The following is a 14653-nucleotide window of genomic DNA, read 5'->3' on the forward strand; positions in this document are numbered from 1 at the left end:
CAATTTTAATTTAATCAATTTATATTGATTGCACAGTTAAATATGCCAAATTAACTTGTTTATTTTTTCTATGAAGTTTAATTTGTATATTGTATTTGGTTTTCGAAGAATTTTTAGTTTGTACCTAACTAAATTTTCATATGTGATACCTATTATTACTCTAAAAAAAAATTACCAAAAGCCAATAAAATAAGTCAATGTGAATTACAATATGACATTGTGTTTCTTTTTATAAGTCCAGTGACTTCAGATTGGTATGGAGTTTTTGGGAGGAGATAGGTAATATCTAAATACACATTTTTTGGTAATTTTCAAAATTTTAGATCCTCAACATATTTTGGAAATATAAAAACAAAAAAAAAGAAAATTAAAAAATGAAAGTAATAAATGAAAAATAAATAAAACCGTTTCTAATATTTAAAAAAAAAAATATATTATAACAATAATTAGTAATTACTACTATATATTATCATATTATGATATACATATAATATTCTGATATATTATAACTACATAGCTTTATTATTTTAATATTTTATACGATTTGACGATTTATTTTGTACTCGAGTGCTTCTCATTCTCGTATCAAATGTACTTATAGTATATTATATTGGTTGTAAATATATTTATTTAATTAATAATTTTAAAAAAAAAATGTATATTGGTGTCAACTAGTTTTGTCATATTTTGAATTGGCTTAAATTTGTTTATTTGTTATTATTAAATTTAATAAATAAATAATCTGTAATAGACGTACCTACTAATTAAAAATAATTACAGTATTTGACTGATTTATGTAAATAATTAATATAATTAGGGATTTAAATCACTTATTATTTAGACTATTATAAGTTATCGAGTTATATCGTAAGTACATTAATTACATTTGTCACTTTATTCAACAGGCTATTATTTATTCATATGTAACCGTGCAGATTGTAGGTACCTAAGGTGTTTTTTTGTTATATCGATTTAAATTTCATATTTTTTTTTTCATATGTGGTTCAGCGTAAATAATATTAACTAAATCATCAAATTCTCTTCAAGATTAAAAAAATAATTATTCAAATCGTACTTTTATTAAACAAATTATAATAATTTTATGATAACGTGAGATCTTTAATACGGCGTGCAGAATAATAATACACGAAATATAAAATTCAATATCGGTTAAAATATTATTCGGTCACCAACATAATTGTTATCGTATTGACAATATTTATTTATAAACTGCGATATGAAAACCAGTTTAAACCTATGGTGCGGTACGGCTGCAGTCGCGCGCGGGGTGGTGGCATGAACACTGTTCTCGAACGCTGCCGCTATACTTAGCAGAGCAGCACATGACGACTGTAAATTTATGATTTTTTAACCAAAAACATGTTTTCGTACTTCCCATTTTCCTCAGCTCTCAGAAATCTTAGAAACATGATTTATACACCAAAATAAACTTGAGAAGTTCTTCTAGATGATCTCGTTCCAGATTTTTGATATCTTTTTTTTTCTATTTTATATGATTTTTTAAAAATGTTAAAAATTTTGAAAATTTCAAATGCAAATATCTCCGGTTTGAAAAAAAAATTCAAAAATCTGGAACGAGATCATCTAGAGGAACTTCTCAAGTTTATTTTGGTGTATAAATCATGTTTCTACGACTATTGAGAGCTGAGGAAAATGGGAAGTACGAAAGCATGTTTTTACGGTCGATTTTTCGCTACCAGAACGGCCTCTTAAAACATGTTCTAGGATCCGAGGCACCGGCAAAATATAAATAAATCGATCGGCTGTTTGACTGTCGCTTTTATCATAATATTATTTGGATAATTTATAAATAAACATAAAATACCTATGTGTATATAATATGCTATGTTTGGATGTGTGTCGCTCCCGCCGTTATCTTCAATATCCACCGAAAAATTGTATACAATTGAGTTTTATTAGGTATTGAGATATCTAATAGGACAGGTTAGGTAGGTTGTAGGTATAACAGGAAACACGCGCCCGAGTATGAACGCGGAATTCTAATGCACGGAACTGAATTGAACTGATTCATTTTATTAATTATCTATTCGATCAGAGTATTAACTATTAAATGTTCGTAGTAGTGTAGTGTGATTTGTATGATTTAATTTTTGTTCGAAAGTATAGTAATGATTTTTCTTGATTAATAAGTATCGAATTAATATTCAAAATGATAAAGAATAAAGGTAGGTACCTAATGAGATTATACTATAGTAATTTATATTACGTTTAACTATAAAGAAGACAAACACTTATAAGTAATAAGTACAGTCAATATAACATATTATAACTTATAAGTAAATACTTGTTTTGCATCTAATTCTATTATTTACTTAATATATTTTAATCATTACTATTTTATTTAATCTTAAAAATTTTTACTAGGAAATTCAATTCAGTTTAAATATTAAAGAATTACAAAAACTATTGAATATAGTAATAAAGTATGGCTAATCTTATACTAAAATATCAAAGCTAAAAATTCTGTAGTAAAAGAAATTACATATTTAATGCCAAAAAAAAAAAATTTCTTAATTTCTTATCATCATAACTGTTGTAATATATTTTGTTTATCATTTATTCATAATATTCATTTTTAGATTTATTAGTACCAGTCAGTAGTTTAAATGTATTATTTTTTTTCTTAATAAGCTATAATAAAAACTACATTTTTAAGATTTTCATAGTAATATTTAAAATAACTAATAATATAATATGTAGTTAACCAAATATACATTTTTAAGTCTAAAAAGTAAAATTTTTAAATTGAGTAATAGAGATCCACTAGATCCAAACTGAAAAAGAATAATAAATTTTTACAATTCTGTATTCAATTTGAAAAGGTCAATTTTAGTTGAAATACATTTCGTTATTTGAAATACATTACACAATAATACAAATTTAAAAAATATATTAGTTCTCTGAGAATCATTCTTTTTTAATAACAACAAAATAAGCAACATAAATTAAGGTACTCAAATTTCTGATATGTCGTCATTTATTTTTAGCTATAGAATATTATGTTTATAATTTTAAACTTGTTAAGATTTTAAATACATAAGACTAAAACTATTATTTTTAGAATAACTAATATTGTATAATAAAATTAACACCTCACCAAATTATCCGGGTTTAAATATAATATGCTTATACTAAATATATTTATTGACTGAGCTATTTACAAAAAAATAATTTACTACTACAGAATTAAATTTTACAATAATAAATTATATGAATATTTAATTATTTAGATACCATAATTCCAGTCACTGAAGATGTTGAATGTATTATAAAGAAAAGCTGTAATGATCATCATGACAATAAAGAAATAATAATAACTAATAAATGGAGAAGAGTTGTATCAAATAAACAAAATTATGAAAATCAAAATTCCATTACAATGAATGAAGTGAATACAAATGTAAATATCTAAATGTTAATAATATATCTATTGTGCATATTAAGTAACTTAAATACTTATTAAATTAAAGAAAACATGAAATTCCTAATTATTTTAGTATCTACCAGGTTCTCTGTGGGATAATCTGCAAATGTTTATAAAAAATAAAAAAGATAAGGAAGTGGGTCTTGCTTGATGATTGTAACAAAACAATTATTTTACTAATAATATTGAATTTACATAAAAATTCTTGTTTTTCCTTAATATAAAAAAAAAGTATTGGGAATTTTTAATTTTGATCTTTCTGAAGTAGAAACTAGATTCAATTTTCAGTACTTCCTGGTTATATTGACTTTTTTGTTTAAAGAAACCGATAACAAATAATAAAATTATGAATCTATTTATAACTTTACATTCATTTTTGTAATTTGTATCATTAATTTAATTTTGTTTTGTACAATTTGCTATCCACATACATGGCCATTAGATCATCAACCTTTTTTTGAAAATTTTCAAATGTTTTTTTTTGCTTATAAATTATTTATACCTGATTTTTTACTACCTAATAACCTAATACCCCTGGAATAGCTTAATTTTAATTAAATATCAACAATATAATACAAATATCTATGTACATTTTTATTTAATTATTTCGGTAGTCGAGATAACCTGGTAATACTCAATTTTCTATCCAAAACCATGTAAAAGTAAAAATGTAAGCATTCTATAATATCTATAAATATCATTATAAAACCAATGCAATCATCTCCAATAATATTTTCCTATTATTTGACTAAATGTTAAATATCTATATTGAAACCTTTTGTAGTACATTGATAGATATGATATATTATTTAAACTAATGATAATATTATTGATGAGTAATAAATAATTTTTAAAAAATAATTTGATTACTAGCAAAACATTAAACATGATAATTAATAAATGTATAAATAATTTTTGTTTATTGCTTAATAAGTAAAATATTATAATAGTATCAGAAATTATAAATATAATATTATTCAATAAAAAATTAAAAGATAATATAAACAATGTAAACCTTGTCAACCAACACAGCAACAAATATATTTATATTTTTATTAAATATAAAATTAATTTACCTAAACTTATATATTAATATATAATATATATTTTTAAATATTATAATTTATATAAATTATATATCCCTATTAATATATGTTAGTTTATTGCCAACCTTATGTTTCGAAAAAGTAAACGATATTTTATTAAAATGGTAAATTTATAAACATTAATATTTTACTTCAATATTGTTTGTGTCTAAAAACAATTATATTATTTTTTTGTATCAGAATGAATTGAATTAAACTGAAATTTCTTTGATTTAATATATAATGTATTTAACATTTAATATAATTACTAGAGTAAAAACATTTTGTTTAACTATTTTGTACATAATAGATTTTCTAAGGTATTCAATCAAACATTAGTCATTAGTCATTATATATATTTAGTATTTACACACCATCATTTTTTATACATGTTTTATATTTTATAAAATACATAGGTTTTTAGAAGCTTGCTAGATTAAAAACTAAGTATATATTATTATATACTATTGTTTTGTGAATTACCTATTATGAAAATTAATTTACTTTTCTTATAGATAAATAAATTGGATACACAATTATCACCCCAGCAATACCATCAAAGTAAACCAACACTAGTTAAAGGCTATAAATATAGAAAACACACAAATGATCAATACTATTTTAATACAAAATATATTTGTGATAATAATTTAGTATCAGAACAATCATCGCCAAAATATGATATGCCTAAAAATGAGGACCAAATAAAAAATAATATATACAATTTAGAAAATACAAACATTGATGATAGTGAACATGAGTCTAAAACAATGATTGCCAAAACACAAAAAAATAAAACAGCTATTTCTTTATTAAATGAATGGGCTATGCGAGGTGATGGAACAAAACCATTTGTTGTATCGTATGCGCTCATGGCTATTACTGGACATGCACATAAGCCAATATTTACATATATGTGTCAAATAGACAATATTAAAGGTAGTTTTATATTTGTTTTATCTAATTTAAATAAATATGTATTATTGTTTTGTTGAGTAAGCTTTAGGAGAAGGGAAATCTAAAAAGGAAGCAAAACAAAATGCTGCTGCCCAGATGTGTGAAAAATATTTTGATTTTAAAATTGACTTTTTGAACGACAATGATAAAATTATAACATCTACTACTACTACTACAGATAACTTTGAAGTTAATGAAAATGTTACATTTTTAAGTAGTAATGAAGGATCACAAATTATAGATGAAACTGATTCAGATATGGGCGATGAAGAATTGTAAGATAAATTATCTACTTAAAAAACTAATTTTTTTAAATATTTTATTTATTTATTTTTAGACAATTTAAAAATGAAGAAGTACAAATTGCATATTGTGATATGAACCCTGTTGGAGCCTTGCAAGAGTTATGCACTACCTATAAATGGATACCTCCATCTTACTGTTTTGACATATTAAACAAAAATCAAAGGGAATATAAAACAGTATTATATAAAGTTATTTGTGAAGTTTTTCATTTACAAACAATGGGTACTTAATAATCATTAAAGTTAAATTAATTTTTTTGTCACAATTTTTATATACAATACTTTTAGGAACTGCTAGTGTCAAAAAAGAAGCTAAACGTAAAGCTGCACGTTTAATGTTTGAAAAGATTTTCGATATTGGCGCAGACAAATTAAATGAATTAAAATCTTCATATCCAATAACACTGTTACCAACTGAAGTAACGTGATTTAAATGTTTTTACCTATTTGGTATCTAATTTAAATAAAAAAGAAAATTAAATTAATAATGTATGTGATTTTAAGGATGATGAACAAAATAAAAGCAATATATATAATGAAGAAAATCAAAATCTATCAAATAAATGGTTTTCAGCATATTGTTTTCGATCATATTTTACAGAAGCAATCGCTGCCAGAACAAAAAAGAACGATGGAACAATAATTCCTTTAATTGAGGTTCATATTACAAAACAAAAATATATTAAAATATAATTAACTTAAATGTGAATAATAAATTATAACATTTTTAGAATAAGGATAATCCAACACAAATGGATCAACAGCTAGAACTATATACAACGGAAATCGAACAATATATTGAAAATTATGATCCAAATGCAAGCAATGTTAATAAATTAGATACTTTATGCAAGGAACTAGGGTTCCAGGCAATTTATGTGTGTCTAGGAGTTCAAAAAAAAGAAGGTATATTTTAAACATATTTTTTATTTAGAATTAAAATAAATAAAAAATCATTGTTGACAGATATTAATAATAGTATCGGCCAAGATGAAAAGTATGCTGTATTGGTACAAGTAACTTCTTTACCAGTGACCGTTACAACTGGATATGGAGCCACTGCAGATATAGCAGCAGAAGAAGCTGCTAAATCTATACTACAGACATTTAAAGCAATGTTGCTCTTTACTAAACCAGCCACCATAAATTTAAATAATAATGAGGAAGAGAAAATTGTAAATGTATTGTAAACATTTAAATTAAGCAGTTGTAATTGAAAATTTATATTAGTTATATGAAAATTATTTAAAACATTTATTTATTTATAGTTAACAAATTGTCCTGATAATTTAAAAAAGTAATAGTAATCTGAAATAATTTTATAAATTTTTTTACTTATACTAGAGTCTAGAGATTTTTAGTTTTTTTTTTTACTTTTGTTCTATCAATTTATATTTGAAATACCATAGGGTATGATCATCTTTTTGTTGTACCGATATTATGTTACACAAATTATGTAAGTACTTAATGATATGATGTTTAACCCAATATACTTGTTTGATGGTCTCGCCATTTAATTCATTGAACAAATAATATTGAATCATAAATAATAACAACATAATAGAGCACTAGGTATTGTAGTTATAATAATTTTATGTTATTAAAAAAAAGATTTTTCCATTAAAACTTTCCTTTTTTTTTTTTTTATACATCATACCCGATGCAATATAAAATATGTACACATTATAATATTTAGCATTTAGCTGTTAAATTTTATTTTTAAAATTTACCTTCGAGACAATGGTCTTGGTCTGTGGTATGGGTACCTACTAATTACTGTTCGACAACGTGAACAAACGTTATGACCGAGACAATAATAACCATACAGATAAGACCTTTTTCCGTCGTACGCTTATAATCTTTTGTTTAACGCGTAGCCACTAGAATAGGATTCCGTCCCCGTACACAATGTGATGGTGTTGTCGACGCGCCTGTTCCGATGGTTCGACTACGATAATCAACGGGACGTCATAATAATAATAATAATAATAATATGTTGATAGTGCGGCTGTCGTTGTCGTTGCCGTATCGGTCGTTGATATTATATACCGAACGTTCGCGGGACCACAACTTACTACACTGGTGAGCGGAACTACAGACGTCCTGTCGCGACAAGTTGACGACAACAACTACTACTACTACTACAACGGTACAACCACTGCGGCGCCGACGGCTACGAGATATGTGTATAATGCCGTTCGCACACACCGCGGCAATTTTACGTTCAATACTATTCAATTCCTTGTCCGAGCGAATCCGCCAATAATATATTTTTATCGAGTACGACAGCGGTTGTGCACCACTACCACTCGTGTGCAAGCAGCGTCGAGTGTTTTCGAGCGATACAGCTGCAGCTGCCGTTGCCGTAGATGATAAAATCGTTACTGTCTCTGTCGGCTTGTTGCGGCGGCGGCGGCGGCGGCTTAGGTGTCGCGAAAATATTTTGATCACGACGAGACGACAAGAAATATAATATAATAATATGTTATAACAATGTGATAATATTATTGCTATGCGATATGATTATATTATTTTTGTCGTAAACACAAAACCGGTCGATACTTTCTCGAATACGTGGATTTTCACGTTTAAAAAAAAATTAACATATCGAATGCTGATGATTTTATTATTATATTCACTGAAAAGTATAGAACTGCGAATGAACTGTGATCGACCGAATCGTGGTTGACGATCAAGAATCACTCTCTTGAGTTTAATTTTTAGGCGTAATTACGAATATTAGCAAATACAAAGAAAATGCATTAATTTACAAATGATCAAAACACATTTTGTTCATTTGATAGATACGTCATATTATTTAATTATTTATGTAACGTTATGCTGTACTTACCTTATATAATGGTTAATAAAAAGGGTTGATAATTATCATTTTTCACAAAATTGTAAAATTTTCAACAGTAATCCCGGAAGTACTATTCTAATCTCATTTTTTCAAATGACGAAATGAGTCTGTAATACACTACCTATTAAAAATATAATACGTAATAACACTAATAAATAATAATGCACAGACGTACGATCGTACGAACAATTTTTAACCAATATGATTATGATAGATATGTGAGCGGAATATAGGATAAGAACAAAACGTAAACTGATAAATTATTATAAATATAAGTACATTTCTTTATGTAATTTTAATTTATGTGACTGGAAAATGCTAAATTCAATATTGATTTTTGGAGGTGCTTCGTGCTTACTATACACTAATACCTCCACAGAACTATAGTTGCGCTACTGCTGACCACTACCTAATTCATTTTATCGACTTAAAACTTAATGTAAAATCAAATAATCAGTTGAGTTGTCTTAGTTCGTCGAACAATCGCATCAACTTATATGCATATTAACCGTGGACCATGACTTTCTTAGGTAGATAGGTACCTCACCATTTTATCAGTTTTCAAATCCCTTTAGTTTATCAGAGGACTGTCTGCAAGACTGCAAGTATACTAAGTGCTTTTAAGTTTTAACCCTACGTTCGTATCATTGATAAATTTGTAGTAAACAACTTTTGTATCACTTCATCATAAATAATATAAATTGTCTAAAAATTAATCTTTTTATTCGATAAAAATGTCCAAGTTTTGAGTTTATTATAATCAATTTAGAATAAGTAATATTTTCATATAGTTTGAAAAAATACAAACACGGTGGTACGCTCAACATCTATTTTAATTGAATTGATTGATAATTAATATTGTTTTATCATATAAATTGGGCCATCAAAATATATAGGTAGGTAGTAGGTAAATCATACATAAACACATAGTATATTTTGATAATTTTCAGGATTATAGGTAAATTGCTAAATAGATCATGTATCTAGATTCTAGGTACCAAATTATAACCAAATAATTTACTTCAAATATAACAAAAATGTTTTTATTAAAAATGTAATTTAGGAATAAATTCACATACTTAATTTGAATTTAGATTTATAATGATTAATGAGTAACGGCAGATAATGGTTTTTTAAGTGACTATACATTTGATAAACTGCATTGTGTGGATTAAGTAGGTACAGTAATTACTAAAACACGTTAGTGCAATTTCCAGTCATAGGTAGGTACTGAGCTTATTATCACAGGTCTAGGAATCTAGGGACCATAGTCCTAAACCATCATATTTAATGCTTGTTGCCCTATTATTCTAAATTTCATTTGATATAATTTCTATTAGGGAAGCTATTTTATATAGTTTAAATCTGTATAAAAAATTCTCACTATGCACAGAATAAATATTAAATATAGGTAGTATTAGCATTGATTATAAATTGTGTTTATAATCAATGGTATTAGGTACTGTGTTCTTCATCAGAAAATAATATTTCTACATTTATCATACATTATAATGTTGATTGTTGAGGAATGTTTTTTTGAAATTTTAATGATAATAATAAAATGTTTCATTTCATATCACTAAAATGTGATAACTGATAATAGTTTCTTATTTTTAAAGTTTATAGACAATATTTAGTTCTATAAAATTATAAAATTTGAGATAACACATCTCAGTTATTAATAAAAGCTTAATCTAGGTTTAATTTTTTAATCTAGTCCTATACAAATGAACAATACAAATTTTTCAAATTATTAAATAAACTTCATTTACTTTTATTCTTTATTCAAAAAGTAAAATTGAAATACATAATTATTTTACTCTTGAGAAATTTTGGTTTGTTTTAAAATTAAATTCAGTTTCATTAATTTCTAGAACTTTACTATATTATATTAGTTACTGTTGATGCATCCAATTCCAATCATCCAGTATATTTTACAATCCAGTTACTGATTAGAAATCTTCTTAAAATACCTAAAAATATAAATGTTTTAATGTATAACAATACAATTATAATTTAAATGTAAAATATCCCATAAAATAATATAATATAATATCCTAACATGAATTTATTTAAACAAATTACTGGTAACTAAAATAAATCTAATGTTGAAATTGATAATGCAAACATTCATTCATAGAAATAATTCTAAATGCTGCATTATTTATTTCTAGAATCTACCCTAGCCATTAAGAAAAAACCATTCTCATCATATCTATTAAGTATTAAAAATAAAAATGCTCTAAACAAAAACAACATTATTGACAAAGAACAAGAATGCCAAGTGAAAAAAAAAAAATTAATCAATTACCTAATACTCTTTAGAATTTTAGACTATTGTCAAACTATTCTCACATTAGGAAATATAGATAATTTTTTGCTATATCCAATCAAGAAAAAACTAATCTTATAAATGTATAACTAGAAGAAAACTTCTGACTACACACCAACATAAACAGTATTAACGTTCTCAAGCCATAAAGGCATATAAGGCCATGATGACATTTGGTAAACCATTCTCTTCCAATATTTTTCTCCTAACCCTTATGAAATTAAAAAAATAGCATCTGGGGATAATAATATGATAAAAACCCTTCCAAAAAAGCAATATTATTTTAACACAATTTTATAACATTACTCTGAGACTTGTATTTTCCCTTATTCTGGAAAAAATCATTCAATCTTTTAAGTATTATGTAGTGATGCTCATTTTAAATACCATCCTATTAATGATGGAGTTTCTAAAAATATCCTTGCATGTATAGCATTTATACTTTAGATATCCCACTCAACGGCACCACACCTCTTCACACTTTTTCAGATGATACTGGTATAATTGCTCCTGATCCAAATTCTGAACCAACATTTTTTCAACTTTAATATCATCATAATCAATTAACTGTGCCACACGGCATAGTAGACGGTGGATAAGAATTTGGAAAACCAATCAGAAACTGACTGCGTGTAATGAACTAAATGCAAAATCGGCGGCTGTCTGGTTATGCGCTTAATGTGCAGCAAGTTCATCACTCATCAGCCTAAATTATTAAGAAATAAGAATACATTGAATTTATCAAATAATTAATGTCTATTTATCATTTAAGTATATGATATTTGTATCGTATATTATTATTATTATTAAATCTTCAGTTAAGTCAATACAGACAGCATAAAACAGCGTGAATATATTAATATAGCATGTAAATAGGCAATAGCTTAAATTAAATCTAAAAATGTTCAAAATTACTAAATGATTTATTTTGAATATCAATGAATATTTTCTCTCAAAATTTTGTTTTTAAGTTTATTAATTTACTTTCTCTTGCAAGGGCGTATTTGAGTTGTGACCATAGGGCGGAGGGGAATTAATTTTTCTTCTATACAAACTAACAATAATTTAAAGTTGATTACCTAAATAGGCATAAAATTTTTATTATGTTCAATATGATATCATTAAGATTTATGATTTTTATCAAACGTAAAATTTTTTAAATAAATTAATAATTAATGTATTATAAAGAAAAAATTACAGCGATGGGAGAGTGAATTCCCTCTTCATGCCCCTCAATTACGCCCTTGTTCTCTTGGATAAACTTAATAATTGTGTTATTTAATATACAAACTTTTATCTTAAAATGTAGTCAATTATTGAGTTCCATAACAAATCCAGAAAGCGCTAAAATCTGTACCTGGATAAAGATCAATAATGGCTGTTTATAATAATAAATGTTTAGTAATCATCAATGCTCCAGATTATTACTTAATTATTGGTTCCTATAAACAGATAAATAATAACAATACATTATACCAGGGATGGGCAAAAGGTGGCCCACATACCATTCTACGATTTTATAAAATAAAATAAACACATACTGTATGACTCCACCATCTGAAATGTTCTAAACCTTTTTATAATACTTTCTTCAGAACTGCTAGATTATTATTATCAGGATATCAAACTGGACCTTGATGACTATCAACTACAAGCTAGTCAGTAGCAAATTGACCAGTCTAAAAAAAATTAATAATCATGAAATTAATATTATCTAGTCATGAAAAATGTTTTTAAATACTTAATATTTCTTTTTTTTCTTTTTGTTAATCTATTTTTAATTTTATTTCATAATTAATGAACATTTGCATAAAAAATAGACAATAGTTAGAGGGTGTGTGTGGATATCTACACTATCCACCATTTAGAAGAAACAAGCATTTATATTTTTTTAATTAGCTTTCAGTTCAAAAATAAAATAAATAGTATTTGTACAAAATATTGTTTATTTTTTTAATAAACTAAGTTAATTTTTTATAATAATTTAACTTTTTTAGAAATGAGAAAACTTATTTGAATTGTTCTGTAGAACCATCCAAATATCAGGAAAATAATGTACTAATAAATTAAAAAAAAATCCTCTAACAAATAGTAAGTATAGTACATGACATCATCATCATAAACATAATACTCGTTTTTTTACAATACCTAGTGTATTTTAAAATTATTATTTTTAATTTCCTAAATTATTTCAAAACCAAAGTAGTATCATTACTAAAATATTTACTAATTATACAATTAATAAGAATGACTAATAGATTCATTTAAAATAGTTTTTGTAGGAGCCTAATCATGCTAATAATAGAAATATGGTAACTGTATGTTGCAATCGCAATGAATTATATAGCTAAAAGTTCATGATATTGTAGGACACTCGATTGTCCATTATTATAGGTACCTACCTACTATTTACATTATATTAATTTAATAATAAAACTAATTTAAAATTGAAATATTTATTAAATATATTATGAATAAACTAACCAAATCATAGTAATTCAATTTCCAAAAATAATACAATCATTAAATTATGAGTTTATGATAATAAAAAAATAAGTTTTAATTTTAAACATATAAGTATAATATGACACATTAATAAATATTTTCTCACTATTAATTCAACATAAATATATATATATATATATATATAGCTGTAGGTAATATTATATAATATATAAAAAATACTTTCAAGTAGTTATTTTAGATAACTCATTTTTGAATGAGGTAAAACAATAAAAACACTTCTGTCAGCTCATTTTAAAATACAAAACATACATTTTGTATTCATTGGCCATTGCACAAAGTGTGGAATTTCTAACGAATTATCATTAATTAAAATATTTTTACTGTACTGTATAACAACTGAGAAAAATAAGTACTTATTATGTTCCCAACCATCTGTGAGCTTTTCTCTTATTGTGCACTCTCCCATAATATTAGTCTAATTGCGCATATGCGCAGTGGCTAGTTATTTAGTACTTACATATTATTTGTCATATTTACCAACAATTAATTAATCACACGTCCGACCTAAAACGCTTGAATCTGATTATCTGAAACCCATGGCTGAAACTGTTTATGTTATCAATCATCACATCCTACCACTGGGCCCTTGATAATGATAGTACAGATAATCTGTGATGATAGTGATTACCACGGTAACGACTGTAGCATAATCTGCCATATTATAGACCACATACTATCCATTAACTTGTTAATAAGTCAATGATATATGTATATTGTATTATAGTTTCTATTGCTATGGACGCTGTGGATTGTAGTGTACTAGTGTGTACTCTTAGATCATATTATCATAATATTATGATCTAAGTGTATACAGATCAATTATTAACATTAATAATACCTAGTATGTTTTACACAAGTATATTTAAATATATTTTTTATAATAGTATTGTAATTTATTGACAGTTGTTATTTATTGTAGCTTAGTAATTTTTCTAATAATTCTAGTAATTAAATAAGATTAATTTATTATAAGATACCTATTTGTTGTTACATTTAATATGACTAATATGAGTATTATACTATACATATTTATGTACCTACCTATATTGTATACCTACTATAAATAAAGTTTTTTTTTTACCAATTGTATTACAGAATTAACTATATCAAAATAATGTA

At 25.2% G+C, this 14653-nt stretch overlaps 2 protein-coding genes and 1 long non-coding RNA gene across 7 annotated transcripts in view; 1 reads left to right on the top strand and 2 right to left on the bottom strand.

Annotated features, from left to right (window-relative positions):
* Window positions 1–8799, bottom strand: part of LOC132923698 (AMP deaminase 2) — a 33195-nt gene extending 24396 nt beyond the window's left edge. The window contains exon 1 of one of the 2 annotated variants that reach the window (XM_060987626.1): window positions 8665–8799. The gene's annotated coding sequence lies outside the window, so the exon portion shown is untranslated. Of the gene's footprint in view, window positions 1–7543; window positions 8030–8664 lie in introns of those variants that run through there. The other variant, XM_060987623.1, reaches the window with a different exon arrangement.
* Window positions 1778–7473, top strand: LOC132923700 (uncharacterized). Its single transcript, XM_060987631.1, has 9 exons — window positions 1778–2207; window positions 3273–3442; window positions 5067–5490; window positions 5552–5783; window positions 5846–6036; window positions 6102–6232; window positions 6318–6470; window positions 6545–6719; window positions 6780–7473. The coding sequence occupies exons 1-9, from the start codon at window positions 2192–2194 to the stop codon at window positions 7001–7003; spliced, it is 1716 nt and encodes a 571-aa protein (XP_060843614.1). The 5' UTR covers window positions 1778–2191; the 3' UTR covers window positions 7004–7473.
* Window positions 8800–10439: 1640 nt separating the features above from the next.
* LOC132927287 (uncharacterized) lies at window positions 10440–14121 on the bottom strand. Of its 4 annotated transcripts, none has more exons than XR_009661688.1 (5): window positions 13992–14121; window positions 12550–12687; window positions 12300–12450; window positions 11396–11714; window positions 10440–10649 (listed from the first exon to the last, which is right to left on the bottom strand). It is a non-coding gene; the product is annotated as an uncharacterized LOC132927287 (long non-coding RNA). The 4 variants fall into 4 exon arrangements; XR_009661690.1 differs by having other exon boundaries at window positions 11480–11714; window positions 13992–14117; XR_009661689.1 differs by lacking the exon at window positions 11396–11714 and having other exon boundaries at window positions 12207–12450; window positions 13992–14106.
* Between the last annotated feature and the right edge of the window lie 532 nt (window positions 14122–14653).

The sequence above is a fragment of the Rhopalosiphum padi genome, chromosome 3 (assembly GCF_020882245.1).
Source record: "Rhopalosiphum padi isolate XX-2018 chromosome 3, ASM2088224v1, whole genome shotgun sequence".
Taxonomy (NCBI): Eukaryota; Metazoa; Arthropoda; class Insecta; order Hemiptera; family Aphididae; genus Rhopalosiphum; species Rhopalosiphum padi.